Source organism: Amblyraja radiata, chromosome 31 (genome assembly GCF_010909765.2).
Source record: "Amblyraja radiata isolate CabotCenter1 chromosome 31, sAmbRad1.1.pri, whole genome shotgun sequence".
NCBI classification, from domain to species: Eukaryota; Metazoa; Chordata; class Chondrichthyes; order Rajiformes; family Rajidae; genus Amblyraja; species Amblyraja radiata.
The window spans coordinates 26,687,205-26,707,404 of record NC_045986.1 but is presented as its reverse complement, the minus strand read 5'-3'; the positions used below and the strand labels follow the sequence as shown (position 1 = coordinate 26,707,404).

Here is a 20,200-nt window from a genome sequence, read left to right as displayed (position 1 = left end):
GTCAGATAATGAGAAGGGGAAGTGCAACAAGACCTGGGTGTGCTTGTACATCAGTCACTGAAAGTGCATGCAGATACAGCAGGCAGTGAAGAAAGCTAATGGCATGTTGGCCTTCATTGTGAGAGGATTTGAATTTAGGAGCAAGGAGGCCCTACTGCAGTTGTACAGGGCCCTGGTGAGACCGTACCTGGAGTATGATTTAAATCTTTTTATTTGAATTTCACAGCAATTTGCATACATACAATGATAACAGACAGTGACAGTCAAGGCATAATTGTGCAACAGTATGTAAGCGACCCTCAAAGCCCTTACCCTTACCCACCTTCAACCCACCCGAATCAGGTCGGAACCAAACGGGGACAAACAACACTCACATACATACACATCCACACAAATATGGTAAGATAAACGAAACAAAAAGTACTAAAAAAAAAAAAAAAAAAAAAAGGGGGTCACTAATAACAGTAAATAAGTAAGTAATTAAATAAATAAGTGTGGGGAGGGGGGGTGTTAAGGGGAGAGCAGCTGCAGTAGAGCAGAACAATGGTGGAGAGCACTCAGTCCTCTTCCGAGTCCGGGGACAAGTTGAGAGAGTTAACAAGTTCCAAGAAAGGGTTCCATGTATCTAGGAATGTCTTGGTAGAGCCTTTGAGAGAGAACCTAAGTTTTTCAAGCTTTAAATTGTAAAGCACCTCCTTAATCCAGCGGGTGTGTGTCGGGGGACAGGTGAGCCTCCAGTTAAGCAAGATCAGTCTCCGGGCTAACAAGGTTGTAAAAGCTAGAACCTGTTTCACCGCAACAGAGAGGTTGGTGTTGGGAGGGGTACCGAAAATGGCTGACAGTGGGTTTGGAGGAATAGTCTGGCCGTAGGCTCTGCTTAGCACGTCGAAAGCACTCCTCCAAAAGGCTGCTAGCTTAGGGCAAGACCAAAACATATGGCTATGGTTGGCAGGGGATTGATTACATCTGTTGCAGGTGTCCCTAACAGCGGGGTAAATTCTAGATAATCTTGCATTTGTGTAGTGGACTTTGTGAAGGACTTTGCATTGGATTAGGCCATGATGGGCACATATGGAGGAAGAATGGGTCAAGTCCAAGGCAGAGTCCCATTGCTGGTCTATTAGTTTCGTATTCAGCTCACCCTCCCACGCAGCTTTTAATGAGGTATGAGGTTTCAATATAACCGACCCTAACAAGTTATACAAAACAGAGATGCATTTCTTCCGGTTGGGATCTAGAGCTAAGATGGTATCGGTCAAGGTTTCAGGGGGGCGATTTGGGAAATGGGGGAATGTCTTCTTCACAAAATCCCTAATTTGGAAAAAATGAAAACGGTGGGAGTTTGGGAGGCTATAGTTGGACGAGAGCTCCGCAAAAGATGAAAAGATGCCATCCTTGTATAGGTTTTTGATACTACTGATACCATAGCTATGCCAGGTTTTGAATGCGTGGTCTGTACTTGAAGGTTTAAAGATGTGGTTTTTAAGCAGTGGGGTCAAGATGGAAGGGCCTTGTAAACCAAAGTTTTTCCTGAGTTGACTCCATATCTTGAGCGAGAGGGACACAATTGGGCCTGCACCCACAGATGTTATAGGAAGGGGGAGTTGGGAGCATAGGACAGACCGCAACGGGAGATGTGAACTCGCCTTTTCCATGTGTACCCAGGTCGGTAGGTGGTCGCAATCATCATTCATCCAATACAGGAGTTTTTGCAAGTTAGCTGCCCAATAATATCGCCTAAAGTCAGGAAGTGCCAAACCGCCGTCACTCTTAGGAGACTGCAGTATCGCCTTTCGGATTCTAGCCGGTTTGCTACCCCATAAAAATTTAGATATTGTCCTTTCTAATTTATCAAAAAAAGATTTAGTGATAAGTATAGGGACGTGCTGGAAAAGTTACAGGAATTTGGGTAGGACGACCATCTTGACCAGATTTATCCGGCCCACGAGGGATAGCGGTAAAACTGACCAGCGGTTAAAATCTCTTTCAGCTTTCTCAACCAGAGGCAGAAAGTTTGTGCGGAACATATCAGATAAGGGTGTTGTGATAAAGACGCCGAGGTAGCGAAACCCGTCCTCTGCCCATTTGAATGAGGTTAAAGAGTGAGGGAGATGCTTAGCCAATGAGTTAATCGGTAATAGCTCACTCTTTTGGTAGTTAAGTTTATAACCAGAATACGCACCAAACCGTTCTAAAATATTCGTAATCACAGGGAGAGAGCTGACTGGGTTCGAGATGTACAGGAGCAGGTCATCCGCATACAATGAGACTTTATGAGTTGTGTCGAACCGTGTAATACCTTTAAAGCCCTTCACTGAGCGTAACCAGACCGCCAAGGGTTCTATCGCGACAGCAAACAGAAGTGGTGATAACGGGCAACCCTGTCTGGTACCTCTCTGAAGGGGGAAGTGGGGCGACAGTGTGCCGTTTGTTCGTACCTGGAGTATTATGTGCAAATTTGGTCTCCTAATTTGAGGAAGGACATTATTGCTATTGAGGGAGTGCAGCCTAGGTTCACCAGGATGGCGGGACTGACATATGGTGAACGAATGGGTCGACGGGGCTTGTATTTGCTGGAATTTAGAAGGATGAGAGGATATCTTATACAAACATATAAAATTCTTAGAGGATTGGTCAGGGCAGATGCAGGAAAAATGTTCCCAATGTTGGGGGATTCCAGAACCAGGTATCACAGTTTAAGAATAAGGGTTCGGCCATTTAGGACTGAGTTGAGGAAAAACCTTTTCACCCAGAGAGTTGTGAATCTGTGGAATTCTCTGCCACAGAAGGCAGTGGAGGCCAATCCCCTGGATGTTTTCAAGAGACAGTTAGATTTAGCTCTTAGGGCTTAGGGAATCAAGGGATATGGGGAAAAAGTCAGTGTGGCTCGAACCCTTATTGCCTATCGGCCCAACCGCTCCACAGAAGTTGCCACTCTACCACGCTGCACACAGTACTCACTCATCTGGAAAACAAAAACACCTACGCCAGAATCCTGTACATTGACTTCAGCTCAGCTTTTAATACCATCATCCCACAGAGACTTGTGGAGAAAATAACCCTGCTGGGCCTCAACACCACCCTGTGTCACTGGATCTTGGACTTTCTGACAGAGAGACCGCAGTCAGTCCGTGTTGGCAAGAACACCTCAGGCTCGATCACGCTGAGCACCGGCTCCCCTCAAGGCTGTGTGCTCAGCCCGCTGCTGTTCACACTGCTCACACATGACTGTGCTGCCAGATTCAGGGACAATAAGATCATAAAATTCGCGGATGACACAACAGTGGTGGGACTCATCAGCGGAGATGATGAATCAATGTATAGGGAGGAAGTAAAACAACTAGTGGACTGGTGCGGCAACAACCATTTTGCATGAAATGTCGACAAAACAAGGAGATGATTGTCGACTTCAGGAAGGCGCAGCCAAAACACACACCCCTCAACATCAGTGGCACCACAGTGGAGAGAGTGGAGAGTATTAAGTTCCTTGGAGTGCAAATTACAGACAGTCTCACCTGGTCCAGGAACAACACTGGGATTGTCAAACGGGCCCATCAGCAATTGCACTTCCTGAGGAAACTCAAACAGGCCTCACTCCCCACCAACATCCTCAAGACTTTCTACAGGGGCACGGTGGAGTCTGTACTCACGTACTGCATAAACACGTAGTACTCCAACTGCAACTGCTCAGACAGGAAGGCTCTGCAGAGGGTAGTGAGGGGAGCAGAGAGGATCATTGGCGTCTCCCTACCCTCGGTACAAGAACTGTTCCAGAGCCGCTGTCCGAAAAAAGCTCTGAGAATAGCTAAGGACAAACTGCACCCCCTCCACACACACACCTGGATCTCCTGCCATCAGGCAAGAGATACCGTAGCATCAAAGCCCGGAATACCAGACTGCTAAACAGGCTGTGAGGCTGCTAAACAGTCACTCTGTACTCACCTGATTCTGCAGCTTTGCACTGACATTTTAATATCTCTGGCACTGGCCACTCAAATCAGCTGCCCTGGACATTTTAATGATTGGTTTTATTGTATTTTAATGTTGCTGTTTTACCTGCTTTTAACTATTTATACTGTTTAATCAGGGACTGGATTGTTTTTACTGTTATTATGTGTGAAATGTTTTAAGTTTCATGTGCGATGCTCTGGTATTCCCTGGGAAACGTCTTCTCATTTCGCACTGTACAACTGTTGCTTTGCAAGATGACAATAAAAGTTGATTGATTGACCCTCATCCTGTAATCTATAATGATTTACAGCATTTGTGTTCACATTTGATTTCATATTCTCACATCTCAAGCTTACTATTAGGCTTTTCCTTTGTATGGATAGAGAGTGGAAAGTTAACATAAAAAGTATCATCACTCAGTTTTATGCACCCAGTTACCAGATCAGATACTATAAGTGAATATAATTTAGTAGTTATCTTGGAGGTATGATTAACACCTGGTAGGACACAGGCATAAGGAGCTTACAACCAAGGCAATATGTAAGGACAGTACTGGTTGCAGCTCTCCTGAGGTCAAGGATGTAGACATCCTGTTGGGAAGGATTAATCAAAATGAATCAGAGCTTGAGTCTAGGTAGAGTGAACAGGAAAGAACTATTCCCTTCACCTATGGAGTCAATACCTAAAATGCACAGATTTAAGGTAATGGAAGACAATGTTTTCACCAAGTGGAGGAAACGGCCAAGAACTAAGTATTGAAAAGGAAAGAAAGGGTAGTAAATTGTTATCAACTCAATAAGTGTTGAGTTGAACACTTGATGTTCTCTGGCCTAGGAAGGTTGTGAGGAGAAAGTTAGGCTATGGAATTACGCAGTTCCTTTCGCCTGCAATGTTCGCAGTCACTGCATGGCTTATATGGTCATAAACTTAAATGATATAATGATTCGGTTAATGTGCCAACATCATTATATGAGGAAGAAATTTCCCCAGTGTTATATTGAGGAACGACCATGGGCATTAGGTACTCACCGCAGTCCGCCCCAGATTATTTGGGAAATGTATTAGATTATGTAATCTGTTGCCAAATTTTGACCAGTCAGCAGGCATTTAATGTTGGAATCAGATCAATATTGACACCAGTCTGTTCACACCTCTGCCCACACTAGATAAAGTCTGGTATCTATATTGTGTTTTTAAAGCATATAATCTAATTCTGAGCAAGCAGGTGGGTCTGAAATCATAGATTGCAACAACAAATATGTTGCTGGACATGATTGTGTAACTTTATTGGACACAGTTTGTGATTTAGTACAACTTTAATTCCTCCCGGAGGGAACAATTTAATATATGTAAATGAAAGGGAATGGAACATGCATTTTCATAGCCAATGAAGTATTTCTCATATTCCAAAGGCTCTTTAGTTGTCGTGCATCTGGAATTAGGGTATCAGGGGTTATGGGGAGAAGGCAGGAGAATGGGGTTAGGAGGGAGAGATAGCCACGATTGAATGGCGGAGTAGACTTGATGGGCCGAATGGCCTAATTCTGCTCCTTTCACCGATGACCTAATTATTAAAGAATGTAAAACAAAGAGGCATGCCCCTGGAGCTCTCCGTATTTCTAAATTCCTTTCAAATGACGATTTAAATGCTGTTTCTAAGTTTAGTGACCATTGCAACAAGCAAGGTTCTGCCCCATTGCTGATGGATGAGATTGTTCCAAATTCTTTGTCTATCCCCTTCCAATAAACGGAGATATTCAAATTATATTGAGTCATATGAGGTGCACAAAGCATCAATCCCATTGGCAGCAATGCTGTGCTCAACAGCCAATCGTTCCTAAAGCTCAACTTTTGTTGCTGAACTTTAATGATCTCACAAACATGGAATGCAAAACAACATAAACAACACGTCAGTTTTTTTTGGCATTGCTTTATTATTGTCAACGTACCGAGATACAATGAAACACTTAGTTCTGAGTGCTATCCAGGTTAATCACATCATACACGAGTACAACTGGTAGTGCAAGAAGAGAAAGGAAACAGAGTGCAGAATATAGTGTTACAGCTACAGAGAAAGTACTGGTGAAAAGTGCAAGGGCCGCGACGAGGTAGATCGGGAGATCGGGAATACATCCTCAGCATATAAGAGGTCCGTCCACCAGTCTGATAACAGCGGGAGGGAGCTTTTCTTGAATTTGATGATAGGTGCTTCTGAGAGATGGGATTGGCCGTGGTGTGTATGCGGGGTCATTGATTATGTATGCCTGGTCATTGCTTATGTTGGCTGATTTCCCGAGGCAGCGTGAAGCACAGATGCAGTCAATTGGCGGTCGCCTCAACAAGCTCGATGCATCTTCATAACCATCTAAGGTGCCGGGATGGAAGTATATTATCATTTATAAAGTGGTTTCAATTGTTACTGGTGATGTTTTTATCAACCCCTTCTTTTGCTTTGTGCTTTTATTGTACACCCACCTAAAAATGAAAAGCATGGTGAACTATCGATCTTCATCCCACACCCTCATGAAACAACATTGATTTTCAATGGTAAGGATTAGCCAAAAGTAAATGAAGGATGTTTTCATATCTCACACGCTGAAGATGTCATGAACAAAATTCAGCATTGATGGAAAAGTACAAATAAAATAAATAATGTATTGTTAGCGTGTCCTGGTTAATTTTACAACTATTGGCTTATTTTGACTTCCACATCAAGTGCACCAACTTCGCGTTCCAACAGTTAGACGAACATCACACAGATGAGTTTCAAATAAATACATTTCTCTTAAATTAATATAAATAGCTGTTCATACAAACAAAAATTAAATTCGGGAACATTTACACGATCCTATTAAGGATGGTTGCCAGCGAAATCAAACTTGTAAACATCCTACGGTGTCACTAGAGCTTAACAATAGGTTTGCAGAAAACGAGTCGAAAGAGCTGTTGTGGAAGTAAACTTTGAAGTGTGGAAAGTGCGTTGTCCTCGCTGTCCCGCGCTTTCACTGAAGCCCTGGAAAAGAAAAGAGAACGTCAATTTCATACGTGCCTCAGATTTAAAACCTAATGATTGTTTTAATCGTGATTTGATTCAAATAGAGTGAGGATTCAAGAATGTGCATAATTGGGAAAATTGCATTTTAACCTCCCTTATACATCCCTTCCACAAATAGCATGTTTGCATGTACTTTCATTTTCTACATCTAGACAACAATGGAATTAATGAAACAAACATCATTCTTTGCCCTTTAAGAAAGCTTTCTTTGAGTTGAGAGTGAAATACCAGTTATCTCCAGAGTTTGCCACCTTCTCTATTGTTTTCAGCCAACTTCAAGTTGCAAACGTGATTGGTGGAGTAGCAGGAACGTTGTTTCTATGGTATTCCTACCTTTATTCTAGACCTCCCAATAGTTGGCCCACTGTTAATAATTTGCTAAACTAAATTTATTTTACATGATGTACATGTAACCTTTTTTTAACCAAACATTTCGTTAATTACACCCAACCGGTAACTGCTTTCATTTTAAACTTAAAGTAAACGTGATCGGTGAAGAGTGGTACTTGCCCAATTAGAGATCTCTTACCTAAAGTGACACGATCAACATCCCAGGCTACTCATTGCACCAATTCTATCCATCTTCATTCCAAAGCAGCCTCGTGATGACCCTTTCTTACTTCTGCTCCTGGATCTGAGAGGACCGTTGGCAATGTCTTGGAGGATTCTAAGCAGTGAACCATCAGAAACGGTGTGTCTGCTTTCGAGGTCCTGCGAGTCCCTGTCCCATCCTCGTTCCAGTTCACGTTGGCCATCTTGCAGATGGAAGGAGGTGTCGATCGGTGATGTGTCGTCTGCTTCGGCGTCGGCCTCTTCATCAGTCAGAAAGCGCTCAACTTCCTCCAGTCGTTGAGTCAAATCCTGCAAATCACAGGAATGAGGAGAGTCAACTTCGTAAACTTCCAAGTACATGTTAAACAACCTAAACTAAGAGCATGAAAACAAATTATAGAACTGGATATGTAATCATGACAGAACAATGTAGTCGGGTTTCGGCCCGAAACGTCGCCTATTTCCTTCGCTCCATAGATGCTGCTGCACCCGCTGAGTTCCTCCAGCAATTTTGTGTACCCCAGAACAATGTAGGGCGGGTCTGTTGAAATATATCTATCAAATGCGATATTCCCACTACCATGTAGTTGTGTTCTATATGGATTTTTAATGACCGCCAATTTAGAACTTTTTAAATAAGACTTTTTATAGGAAGATATTCATCTTAAATTGATGCTATCCCTATTTTTGGATAGGAAATGTAATATGTCGAAATCGTCTCAAAATTTATTCTTTTTTCAAATTCGGTTGTAAATCACGATTGAGAAACTACTGTTTTCACCTGACGGCCAAACTTATAGTTCAGCTATGGTTAAATGATAAGTACATGCCGTGATACTCAAAGATAAACGTGGGCCAGCGCGTCTCTTGTCGCGGGAGAGTCATTCTGACCCATTCTTTGTAATGAGAACTGGTCCTTGACTTCTGACAGAAGAATTGACAATGACATCTTTTACTGAAAATACCAAAGAGTATTTCTGGCTATAACCTTTTGTTTTGGTGGAAAGTAGGTGTTCACACGTACAGCGGGCAGTGCAAAGCCCGCGATCTCTCGAAGGAGCACGGTACCACAGCAGTACCGGGTAGATTGTGCTGAAATCTGACAATACTTGTCAATAAGACCACAGTTTTCTCACCGTAGACTGAGCATTACATAGCTCAATGCTCTGCTCGGACCCCAGCGCTGGTGACACAACCTTCAAGCTCCTTCACCAAGTCGCTGGCCAGTGAGATAACAATCACAGTAATCCCTCCAGATCTTTGGCGAATATTGAAAACATTGCATAAAATTGCAGTTAGTTCATTGCTAAAGATTAGTCGCTGCACGGTCCACGTTTTACCATTGCACAAGGCTCAAAGCGAAAGAGCGAATATTACGAGCAGTGATTCCTATAGCAGGAGTGAGAGCTCTCTCTTACCTGGAGGTTTTGCTGGGCACTGGGTCTAGCGTGGACCTGGAGGAGAAATACAAGCAGGAGCCCGCAGCAGTGAGCTGTGTAGATGCCCATCTTCTATCTCTCTATCTGCTTTCTTGTCGATACCTCGTCTGTTCGCCTTCGATCTTCTCTCCCTCAGGGATCGGTTTCTGACTCTAGTTCTTTTCCCGAGACCTTTATCCTTCCCGGGCCGACGTCACGTGGCCGAGGACTGTTATCCCAGAATTAAATCAGGCTCTTTCCGTCACTGACGAGAGATAAAGGGTTAGGAGAAATTGCCTTATAAGTTCCAGTTATGCAAAGTATTCACTATCCGAGATGTTTTGTTCACTCCGGTAGTAAGTGCATGATTGAGTAAGTATGGTCATGACCATTCCATGTGGATCTGGCAAAGGATTTCATAACATTTAATACAAATAGTTGAGCAACAGATCCCATTACAGCAAACAATTCCAAAGTTGCGTTTCTGGTCTCTTTGACAGTTAAAATAAATTATAAATTCAATTTAGGGAAATATTTTAGTGAAATGTGGAGTTCCAAGGATGATAAGTAACTATTATTAAGCAATATTAGAGTTGAGTGCGTTGGCAAATGACAATTCAGGTTCAGAACCGGTTACAAGCTAGAATGTAGAGCCTGCCGCATGCAAGCTGAACCTGCCAGAAGTGGGGGGGGGGGGGGGGGGGGGGGGGGGGGTGATGTTTGTCAGAAATGTTTTGATAAAAAAACATGATTCAACGTTATTTGTAATTGGGAATCAGTAAACAATATTTATTTGAAGATTTGGAGGATAGGAGCAGGTGTTGTGCATTTAGAACCTTCCGTCTGTTTCAGCAGAAAATTAATTTATAGCCATTCTGCAACCTAGCTTCAGATATTTGCTTTTGTCTCATGTCCAATGTAGAATAACAGTTTTTCTACATTGGACATGAGAACTTTGGATGGATATCTGCAATGTTCTCATTTAATACATACATTCCGGGGATGGAAACACATAGCCCTTGGGACCAATACACATGAATGCTATTATTGCCTTCATTTCTGTAATTTTGCTGATATTAATTTTGGTGAGCCTCTGTCTGTCTCTGATCTCACTTGATTCCTGTTTTGCTGTAAATATTGGCTCAACATATTTCACTTTCTTTTCAATATTCACATTATTACTTTTTATAGGGTTGCATTTTTTAGTTTAGTGTATTATTGTCACATGTACCAAGGGACAATGAAAAGTTTCTGTTTGCGTGCTATGCACTGAAAGGAAAGACTATACATGGCTATACATGATTACATTCAAGTCATCCACAGTGCACAGATAAAGGATACAACATCTAGTGCAAGATAAAGCTCGGTTAAAGATAGTTAAACATTCTCCAGAGGTAGATGGGAAGTCAGGACCACAATCTATCTGATGAGAGGACCACTCAGTTGCTTGATAACAGCTAGGAAGAACCAGTCCCTGAATCTGGAGAGATGCATTTTCAAACTGCTGTACCTCCCACCCAATGGGAGATGGGAGAAGAGGGAGTGACTGGGGTGTGACTAGTCCTTGATTGTGCTGGTGGCCTTGCCGAGGCAGCATGAGGTGCAGATGGAGTCAATGCCAAGGAGGTTGGTTTGGGTGATGGTCTAGGCCAGTGGTTCTCAACCTTTTTTCAGTGATGTACCCCCTGTGAAATATTTTTTCAGCCCAGTACCCCCTAACCAGCGCAAAAATATAGGCCTACATATATGTAGCCCTATATTTTAAAATCTCACGTATCCCCTGGAGTGCCTTCACGTACCCCCAGGTGTACGCGTACCCCCATTTGAGAACCACTGGTCTAGGCTATGTCCACAACTCTCTGCAATAGCTTGGGGTCTTGGGTGGTGTTGTTCCCAAAACATCCCGATAAAAAGCTATCTACGGTTTATCTGTAGAAGTTAGTTAAGGTTATTGGGGACATGCCGAACTTCCTAAGCCGTCACAGAAAGTATAGATGTTGGTGTGGTGGGAGAGGCATTGGTGTGCTGTTTGAAGTGTCGGTGTGAAATATTTTTCTGCTAAGTATTCAATAAAAAGTATTAATTTTTATACTCATTTTTTCACGATCTTATTGTCTTTTTTATTCTCTCTAATTATTCCTCATATCTTCACCAGTCATCAAGATCTAACATAGATGTACCAATTTTTTCTTATTAACCAATTTGCCTTATGTATCTTGACCACATTGCATCGTAATAAATGCGAGATGAGTTTGACTGAATGTTCGTTTTAGGTTTATTATAGTCACGAGTACCGATTTACAGCAAAAGGTTTTGCACGCTATCCAAACAGATCAGATAATACTGTACATAAATACAATTTAGTTAAACTCATGTACAATAGATCAAGCAAAGGGGAAGATACAGAGTGCAGAGTATAGTCCTCACTATTGTAGCACATCAGTTCATAGACAAAGTCCAATGTCCATAATGGGGTAGAGGAGAATTGGTCAGTGCTGTATGGAAGGACCATTGAGATGCCTGATAACAGAGGGGAAGACACTGTTCCTGAGCCTGGTGTTGCGTTCTTTCAAGCTTTTGTGTTGGCATTTTTCCTCTGCAGTGTGAAGTGCAGATGCAGGCAATGGTCGGAAGTCTGGTCTAGACTAGGCTACAACTCTCTGCAATTTCTTGCAGTCTTGAGCAGAGCTGTTCTTAAAACAAGCTGTGATGTAACCCGACAGAATGCTTTCTATAAAAAAGAAAGGCCTGAAGAAGGGTCTCCACCTGAAACACCACCTATCCATGTTGTCTAGACATGCTGCCTGATCTGCTGAGTTTCTCCAGCACTTTGTGTCCTTTTGGGTAAACCAGCAACTGCAGTTCATTGTTTCTACAAAATGCTTTCTATGTTGCATATGTAGAAGTTGGTAACAGTCATTGGAGACATGCTGAATTTCCCCAGTCTCCTGAGAATGTAGAGGTGTTGGTGTGTCTTCTTGGCTGCCACATCAATGTGGTTGATCCACGACAGATCATTGGCAATATTAACAGTAAGGAATGTGAAGCTAGCTCTCAAGTAGTTCCACTTAGGCACCATTGATACTAATTCGAACATTCTTCCTGAAGTCAATAACTAGCTCTTTCATCTTGCTGACATTGAGGGAGAGGTTATTGCCCTGACACCATGTTACTAAGTTCTCTATCTCCCTCCTGTACTCTGTCTTGTCATTGTTTGTGATTCGGCCACCACCGTGGTGTCATCTGCAAACTTGAAGATGGAGTTAGAGCCAAATTTGACTACAATTCTGAGTGTATAGGGAGTATAGTAGGGGACTGAGAATGCAGACTTGCACTAAAAATTGAGTGGTGAGAGCCTAAAGATGTCTGTGAATACCTCTGCCAGCTGATCCTCATGAATCCTGAGTACACGGCCAGGGACTGTAACTTTAGTAGCTGGCATAAACGTATTTCTATAAAAAGGAATTACAGAATTATACTGTCAAAGAATGAATCTCGCCTGGTTTCCATCCTCCTTAGTTGGTCCTCAGACATAGTGAATGAATTTTGGGGGTTAAGAATTCCAGGTGTTCAGTGTTTACTGAGTACAAGATGCTGCAGCATCTTCAACTATACTTAGACATGGGAAACTTGCAGATTACATTCACTTCACAGGGGTTTAGGACTGCAGAATGGGGAAAGTACATTTTTTATAAATATGCAGTTTAATATCAGAAAGATTTCCATTTTTTAATATTTTAATTGTATTTTTAATTTTTAATTAAAAAACATTCTGAAAAATAAATTGAAACATTTGGGGGTCATAGATATTTAAAATCTATTAATAAACCTTTTGGCTCTGACTGAAAGGCTGGTCCCTTCAACTGTCACAAGTTCACAGGTTATAGGAGAAGAATTAGGCCATTCGGCCCATTGACTCTACTCCGCCATTCAATCATGGCTGATCTCTGCCTCCTAATCCCATTTTCCTGTCTTCTCCCCATAACCCTTGATATCTATTCTAATCAAGAATTTGTCAATCTCTGCCTTAAAAATATCAACTGACTTGGCCTCCACAGCCCTCTGTGGTAAAGAGTTCCACAATTTTATCAATGTCAGTGTGGATGTGTTGGGAATGATGCCTGGTGCTACAGGCAATCCCCTTCATCCTGGTCTTCCTCCAGATGGACCAGGTATACTTGGCATGTTGTGTAAGAAGGAATTGCAGATGCTGGTTTAAACTGAAGATAGACATAAAAAGCTGGAGTAACTCAGCGGGACAGGCAGCATCTCTGGAGAGATGGAATGGGTGCGTTTTAGGACGAGAACCTTCAGCATGTTGACTGATCTCAATCCCCATTTAGTGGAGTGCTGTTCCATCCCGAGTAATTTATTTGCTGACAATCCCTGTTTCTCCATTTCAGGGGAGGAGAAAAACAAAGAAGCCACAAGTGTAAGATAATCACCATAAAATGCAAAGGGAATGCAGAAAAAAACCTCTCAACCTAAAGACTCATGATAATTTGGAACTCAAGTCCACAAGTGTTGGGAGGGATATGAGGGAATCGACAGGTGAGATATGGATAATGTGAAGGCAAATGAGATTAGTTTATCTTGGCAGTATGTTCGGCATATACATTGTAGGCCAAAGAGCTATTCCTGAGCTATACTTTTCAATGGTCTATGATTGAGATGAATTACATAAATGCATTTAAAGGGAAGTTGCAGAGTGTGTGGGAGTGAAGAAAAGAAATGATTCTATTGCTATTGCTAGATGAGGAATGTTGGGATGAATGTTGAACATAAATTGGATTGATCGATACACACAGACTACACTGAGCTATATTTCCTGCATAAATTGTGTAATTATATTAGCTATCTCTTAATTAACTGATAGAAATTAAATACATTGCTGATAAAAGAAAATCCTTTTTACTCACAGGAATTGAAATATCCAGTACTTGTAATTCCTTTAAAATGGCACGGGTGCTTAAATGACCTAATGAATCAAGTTAAGTAACTTTAAATTAACAGGGAAAGGGTATTAGAAATTTGAACCACATAAATATGATTATTTTTTCCTATAAAATGCAGCTTGGCACATAAATCTGTGCGATGGTGAGTTATTTGTCATATGAAATGTGATATGCGGAGGAAAGGAATATGTATTAGATGTACTGCCTAACATAGATAATAGCATGAATTTTACCAACATTTTAAATAACAATATAAAAAAAAAACAATCCACGCATTTACAAATTCTAATATACAAAGCTGCATCTCGCAGATACAATTTTTTATTGCTAATCTTCAAAGAGGTTAAATTGTGGAGGTTAAAATGTGGTATCCATGTAAATAATGGAACATTTCCCATAATGAAGATTCTCCAGCTGTTTTTCCGGAGAGCTTCTTGAATTTTGATAGTGTGTAGGTTGATGCTGTTAGTTGTATCCTTTGGATCTCACTAAGTGGTCAGACACTAAATGCACATAACTGCTCAATTGCTGTGTTAGTGATATAATTACAGTACATTTGCTCAGAAACACTAGAAAAATGTAGTGCCTATTTAATTCAAAGGTCGGAGTAAACAGAAATATCAGAAAGCCAACTCATAATTTCAGCATTCTCAGAAACATGTATGTTTTGCTGTTGTATCTACACAAAAAATCTGCAATCATTATAATAATAATAAATAGCAGAATAATTTAACAACCTGTAATGGCTGTTCCAAAAGACTATTGTCTATTTTTCATATGATCTCTGGCGATTTGATAATAGTTTTTCATAATATGTGCAAAATCCAGCTTGATGTCACAATACTTACAGTAGGTTTATCACAGTGTGGTATAATGTACAGCTCACAGTGTGCCTGATCTAATCCCATCTACCAAGATAAATTCAAAAGCCAATGTATTTGAAAAAGTCAAATGTATCTGACTTAATTTTGTCTTGAACTTTGATTTGTTTTATGTACTCCACAGTTATAAAAATGAATAATGACCATGCTTAAATTAATTTGATTTATCACCTTCATTAACTTATTGTTATCCTGATTTCCTTATGCTTTAGGGTTTCACACCAATGAACAAAATCTTGTAACAATTTCCATTGTTACAAGAAATGACTTTCTCCTTTTCTTAATATTCACAATACAGGACCTAGAACAGTTCATGATTAATGTACCAATTATGCTGCCAGCTTGTCTTTTTACATTACAATCAACTTTATTTTCTCTTTCTAAACTATTTTGATTAAGTTCCTTCATTTACCAACATTTATTTTATTTTATTTAGATACAAGCATTTCCAGTAAGCCTAACGTTTGTTGTCCATCCACGACAGACTTTAAAAAAGTCCTGATATCGTGTTAAAGTAATGTTATCCCTGAAGTAAAGATATTCTAATGTTGCTGTTGGGTATAGAGTTCCAAGATTTTGATCCAGTGATGGAGGAGTAGTGATGTATATTGTATCCACAACAAGAAGATGGAGGAAATTTGGAAGTTGTGATGTTCCACTCTGGAGCCTAGCTGTCAACCTATGCAGGGGACCCAACTATAGATGATGGATTGGGTAGGCGTTGAATATAGTACTAAGTTCTTGACCTCAGGTGAGATTGGGCTGGATGTGCTTTCCATAAACAATAAACCACTGTTTAACCTCATGGCTGGGTGTCATTATGATCAGCCATGATCACATTGAATTGCGGTGCTGGCTTGAAGGGCCGAATGGCCTACTCCTGCACCTACTGTCTATTGTCTATTCTATCAGGTGTATCCAGGATAGGGGAATCTCCACAGAGGTGTGACTGGTTCTGCAGCATAAGCCTTCAGTACAATGACCAAGATGTTATCAGGACCTCATATTTGACAGCCTGGCATCAGATTTCACTGAGCTTTCATGGAAGACCACTAATGTGGAATTGTTTTAACTACTTATTGACTTTCTTGGATTTTAACCATGAAATGTCACATCAGTTAACATAGATTACTCCACAAATAATTCTACTAAATTGCAAACTTGCTATTTCATTTGTGACCTCTACTCTGTTTAGATGTGCATCAACGGCATCACATGAGAATTATTTTGATCCAATACCTTTGTGATCATTCCACAAGTTTTCTAATTGTATGTCCTCCTGAAAATATAGCAGACTTATATATACAGTACTTCCAAAAAAATGCTTAAGGGAAAGAGATTTAAGGCATCTAGTCCAAGTACCTAATTTGCATTTAATTTCCAGAACTCCTTCTGCAAAATTGCTTTATTGTTGATTATTGAATTAAAATGATGGGATTCAGTTTTTCTTGTTCATTAGAAAGATTAACATTATCAGCAAGCTCTGCGCCACAAAGAATGCCGTTGATTTCAAAATCAGTTTAATAATGGAGCAAATAATTAGCTGTCTTGTGAGTTATTACAAGCTCTGGTTAATTACTGCAGTTTCCTGTGTTCACTTTAATAAGTGGTGTTTTTAAAGTCTAAACCTGACTTTCTAAGCAGCTGGAAATAATTTAATTAAACTTTTAATAATCGAAAACAAGTTCATTAAATTTGAATAATTGTTTCTGGATTAAAATTATTTATTCACCTTTATTATGTATGATAATAATAGTCAAACATAATTTTCTGAATCAAACACATTGATGATTTAGGGAGAGAATCAATTATTTTAATAGTATTTGGGAAGTCTCCAAGAGTTAGGAGATGGCTTTCCATGAATCATAAGCAGGGAGAACTAATACACCGTCACTTTTTCATTAAACTTCAATTACTGAGATATGTTGACTTATTTGCACAAAAATGAATGGATTGCATCTTCAATTCTCAGGTTACAGTTATCTTGCAGCATGTTTAGTAATTAATGGTGCACTTGGACTGAAGCTAAAATGGACTGTTGTGTTGTATTATGTGGTGTGGTGCTTTTGTCCAGTTCCTGCTTCCAGCTTACATCAAATCTTTTACCAGCTCAAGCAATAGGTGGGGGATTGGGGAAGGCAGGATATGAGGGAACTGATAACATCCCCCAGAGAGAAGGATTTAAATGATGGAATCATTGAAAGTAGAATCTAAATGTAAGATAGAAGCTTGGAGTGGTTCTAATGGATTATATTATTCACCATATCTTCACTGGTCAATCTTGAAAGGACAAGGTGTTAACTAGTAGAAAAAGGGTGATTACGTTTCACGTTCCATACTCCAGGCGATGTCACCAGGAGAGAGTGGGAACTTTCCAAGTGCCATCATCTGTAGTTCAAGGCAGTGGTTTTCAATCTTTTTTTTCATTTAAATAATAATTTAAATGGAGAAATTAGTGCCCTTGAAAGTCCTAGTAATTGCTGAATGGGCATTAATTTGGAGATTGGACAAATAGCATTTCGTTGTTTGATTCCAGAAGGACCTTTTATATAAAAGCTTTTAGAAGCTTCAGAGAAGATCCTAGGAATTGATCAAAGAACCATGTACATAAACCATATATGTAAACTGCATCTCTGCTGTTATGAATCAATACTTGGATTGGATATTTTCCAATTTAATGACATTGTTCCTGTAGCAGAACAACCCAAACAGCCCTCAAATGTGGCCTTACCAACGTCTTATATAGCTGCAACATGATGGCATGACCTCTGAAAGCAATACCCTGACCGATTCATTTTTCACAATCCTGTCCACCTGTGTCGCCACCTTTATGGAATCTGACAACATCTACAACACTCCTCATTCACTATGTAAATCCTGTCTGGTTTGCCTTCCTAAAATACAACACCTCGTAATTATCCGAATTAAACTCAATCTGCCATTCCTCGGCCCATTGACCCAGATGATTAAAATCCCATTGTAAACCTAACCAATTTCTTCACTGTCCACTATACCACCAATTTTTGTGTCATTCGCAAGTTTACATGCCACCTATAATTCACATCCAAACTATGAATATAAATAACGACCACCAATGGACTCAGCACCGATCCATAAGTTGATAAGTGTATAAATAATACCCTAGTCTATCTGTGTCATATGGTACCTACCCTTTGTGTCCTTATTCATCAAATTAAGCACTTACGTTCCAGGACTTGAAATTGTTCTAAAGGATTTTGAGCCAAATAACTTATTTGGACAGATACATGGAAATGGGCCAAATGCGGGCAAATAGGACTAGCTTAGATCACCATCATGGTCAGTGTGGACAAGTTGGGCTGCAGGGCCTGTTTCTGTGCTGTATGACTCCATAACTAAATGAATTTATTACTTATCGTCTCATCTATTTGACAGCTCGGCTAGCACAGTTATTGTTACACAAATTGGAAAATAGTAATCTGAAACAGAAAGAATGGTTGTAGCAGAACAAAGCTTAAGACAAAGATTTTAAAATAACTAAAGGTCGCCAGGCATCAATGAATGCTGCATTTCTGCAAGGGTGCTTTGAGCATATTTTTGAGTCTTTTCCTTCGTTTGCCTGATAATCTCAACCCGTGACAGGGCTTGATTGGAGTTTACGATTCGAGAGAATGTTGTTAGCATGGTAAGCATTCTAGCGGGCGGCTTGCTTTGGGAACAGCTCCATCAATGACCACAAACAATTGCATCAAATTGTGGACGCAGCCCAGACCATCACACAAACCAACCTCCTTTCTATTTACTCCATTTATATCTCACGCTGCCTCGGCAAGGCCAGCAGCATAATCAAGGACGAGTCGCACCCTGGCCACTCCCTCTTCTCGCCTCTCCCATCGCACAAAAGGTGCAGAAGTGTGAAAACGGACACCTTCAGATTCTGGGACAGTTTCGTCCCAGCTGTTATCAGGCAACTGAATCATCCTACCACAACTAGAGAGCAGTCCTGGACTACTATCTACCTCCTTGGAGACACTCGGACTATCTTTGATTGGACTTTACTGGCTTTTCCTTGAACTAAACGTTATTCCCTTATCATGTATCTATATACTGTAATTGGCTCGATTGTAATCATGTATTGTCTGTCAGCTGACTGGTTAGCATGCAACAAAAGCTTTTCACTCTACCTCGGTACATGTGACAATAAACTAAACTGAACTGAAACTGGTAGAGGAGATTGGTGTTAGTTTACTTATCCTTCCAGTGCGGAACTTTGCAGAGAACTCATTGGTGGCATTTGTCCAGTGGACTGAAGGCCTGGGGTGTAACAGCAGAGAAGAACCATACTGTGATATATTGAATAAAACAGTATCATTCTGATTCGACTAACCTTTCTTTGACCCATCAGATCTCACTGCCAACATGAGATACCTGTTCACCAACTTCCTTTCTTGGGAGAGATCTTTCTGGCCCCATCAGGTGACTGGGCTTTTCCACAGATATTTACTGACCCGCTAAATATTTTCAGCATTGCCTGATTTTCTAGGTTTTTTTTCAGATTGAAAGCATCTGCAGTTTTTACATTTAATAGAACGTTCCCAGGGATGAGCAACTTCTGCTATGTAGATAGACTGGAGAAGCTGGGAATGTTTTCCTAAAAGCAGAGAAGGTTGAATGCTGGTTAGAGGCACAGGTAGTTATAATCATGAAGGGCCTTGGCAGGATAAAAGGTGCTAAGGTAGACAAAAATGCTTCAAACCATCATGTAATTAGCTCACATATTCAGGAAATATCATCTTCCTTTAGAAGGTTATCTAATTGAAATGTTAAGATGATTAAAGTTCAAAGGTTAGACAGAGAGAGAAATAATTTCCTTGGTTCTTAATATGCAGAAATTCGACAACACTAACCCACAATCTCAGCCACTATTATCTTCTATGGACTATGTTTTCGGTTTCTCTACCGTCTTCGGTTTTGATCTATTATGGTTACATTGCATTACTGTTATCAATTTATTGTATTATTGATTATAGTGTAGTGACGCCTGCTGGCGCACGCAGGTATCGAACCCGGCGTTCGGAGGTCGCGGTCACGTGACTCGGGAGGGGCTGCTTGTTTTCGCGTGGCAGTTCAGCACTGACCACCGTTGTGGCCAGACGTGTCAAGAGAGCCTGTAAACTGAAGAGTGAATTTCTGAATAAAAATTTGTTTAAAAATTCAGTTGTCGTTTTTGCGACCACCAAAATAGTATATTTATTTGTGTGTTATTACATTAATGGCCTTGTTAAGCTGCAGTAAGTAAGGGATTTCATTGTTCCGTTGCAGGTACATATGACTCTTGCCTTGACTTGTCTCTTTACTTTCTCTTGACATAAACTTACAACTGAAGCCGGGCTATTCAGTGGTGATATC

At 40.6% G+C, this 20,200-nt stretch overlaps 1 protein-coding gene across 1 annotated transcript; it reads right to left on the bottom strand.

The window, feature by feature from the left end:
* Nucleotides 1-5,865: 5,865 nt before the first annotated feature.
* LOC116990502 (C-type natriuretic peptide-like) lies at nt 5,866-9,134 on the bottom strand. Its single transcript, XM_033048244.1, has 3 exons — nt 8,977-9,134; nt 7,536-7,867; nt 5,866-6,964 (listed from the first exon to the last, which is right to left on the bottom strand). Exons 1-2 carry the CDS (start codon nt 9,064-9,066, stop codon nt 7,550-7,552), a joined length of 408 nt encoding a protein of 135 aa, XP_032904135.1. The 5' UTR covers nt 9,067-9,134; the 3' UTR covers nt 5,866-6,964; nt 7,536-7,549.
* Nucleotides 9,135-20,200: the final 11,066 nt, after the last annotated feature.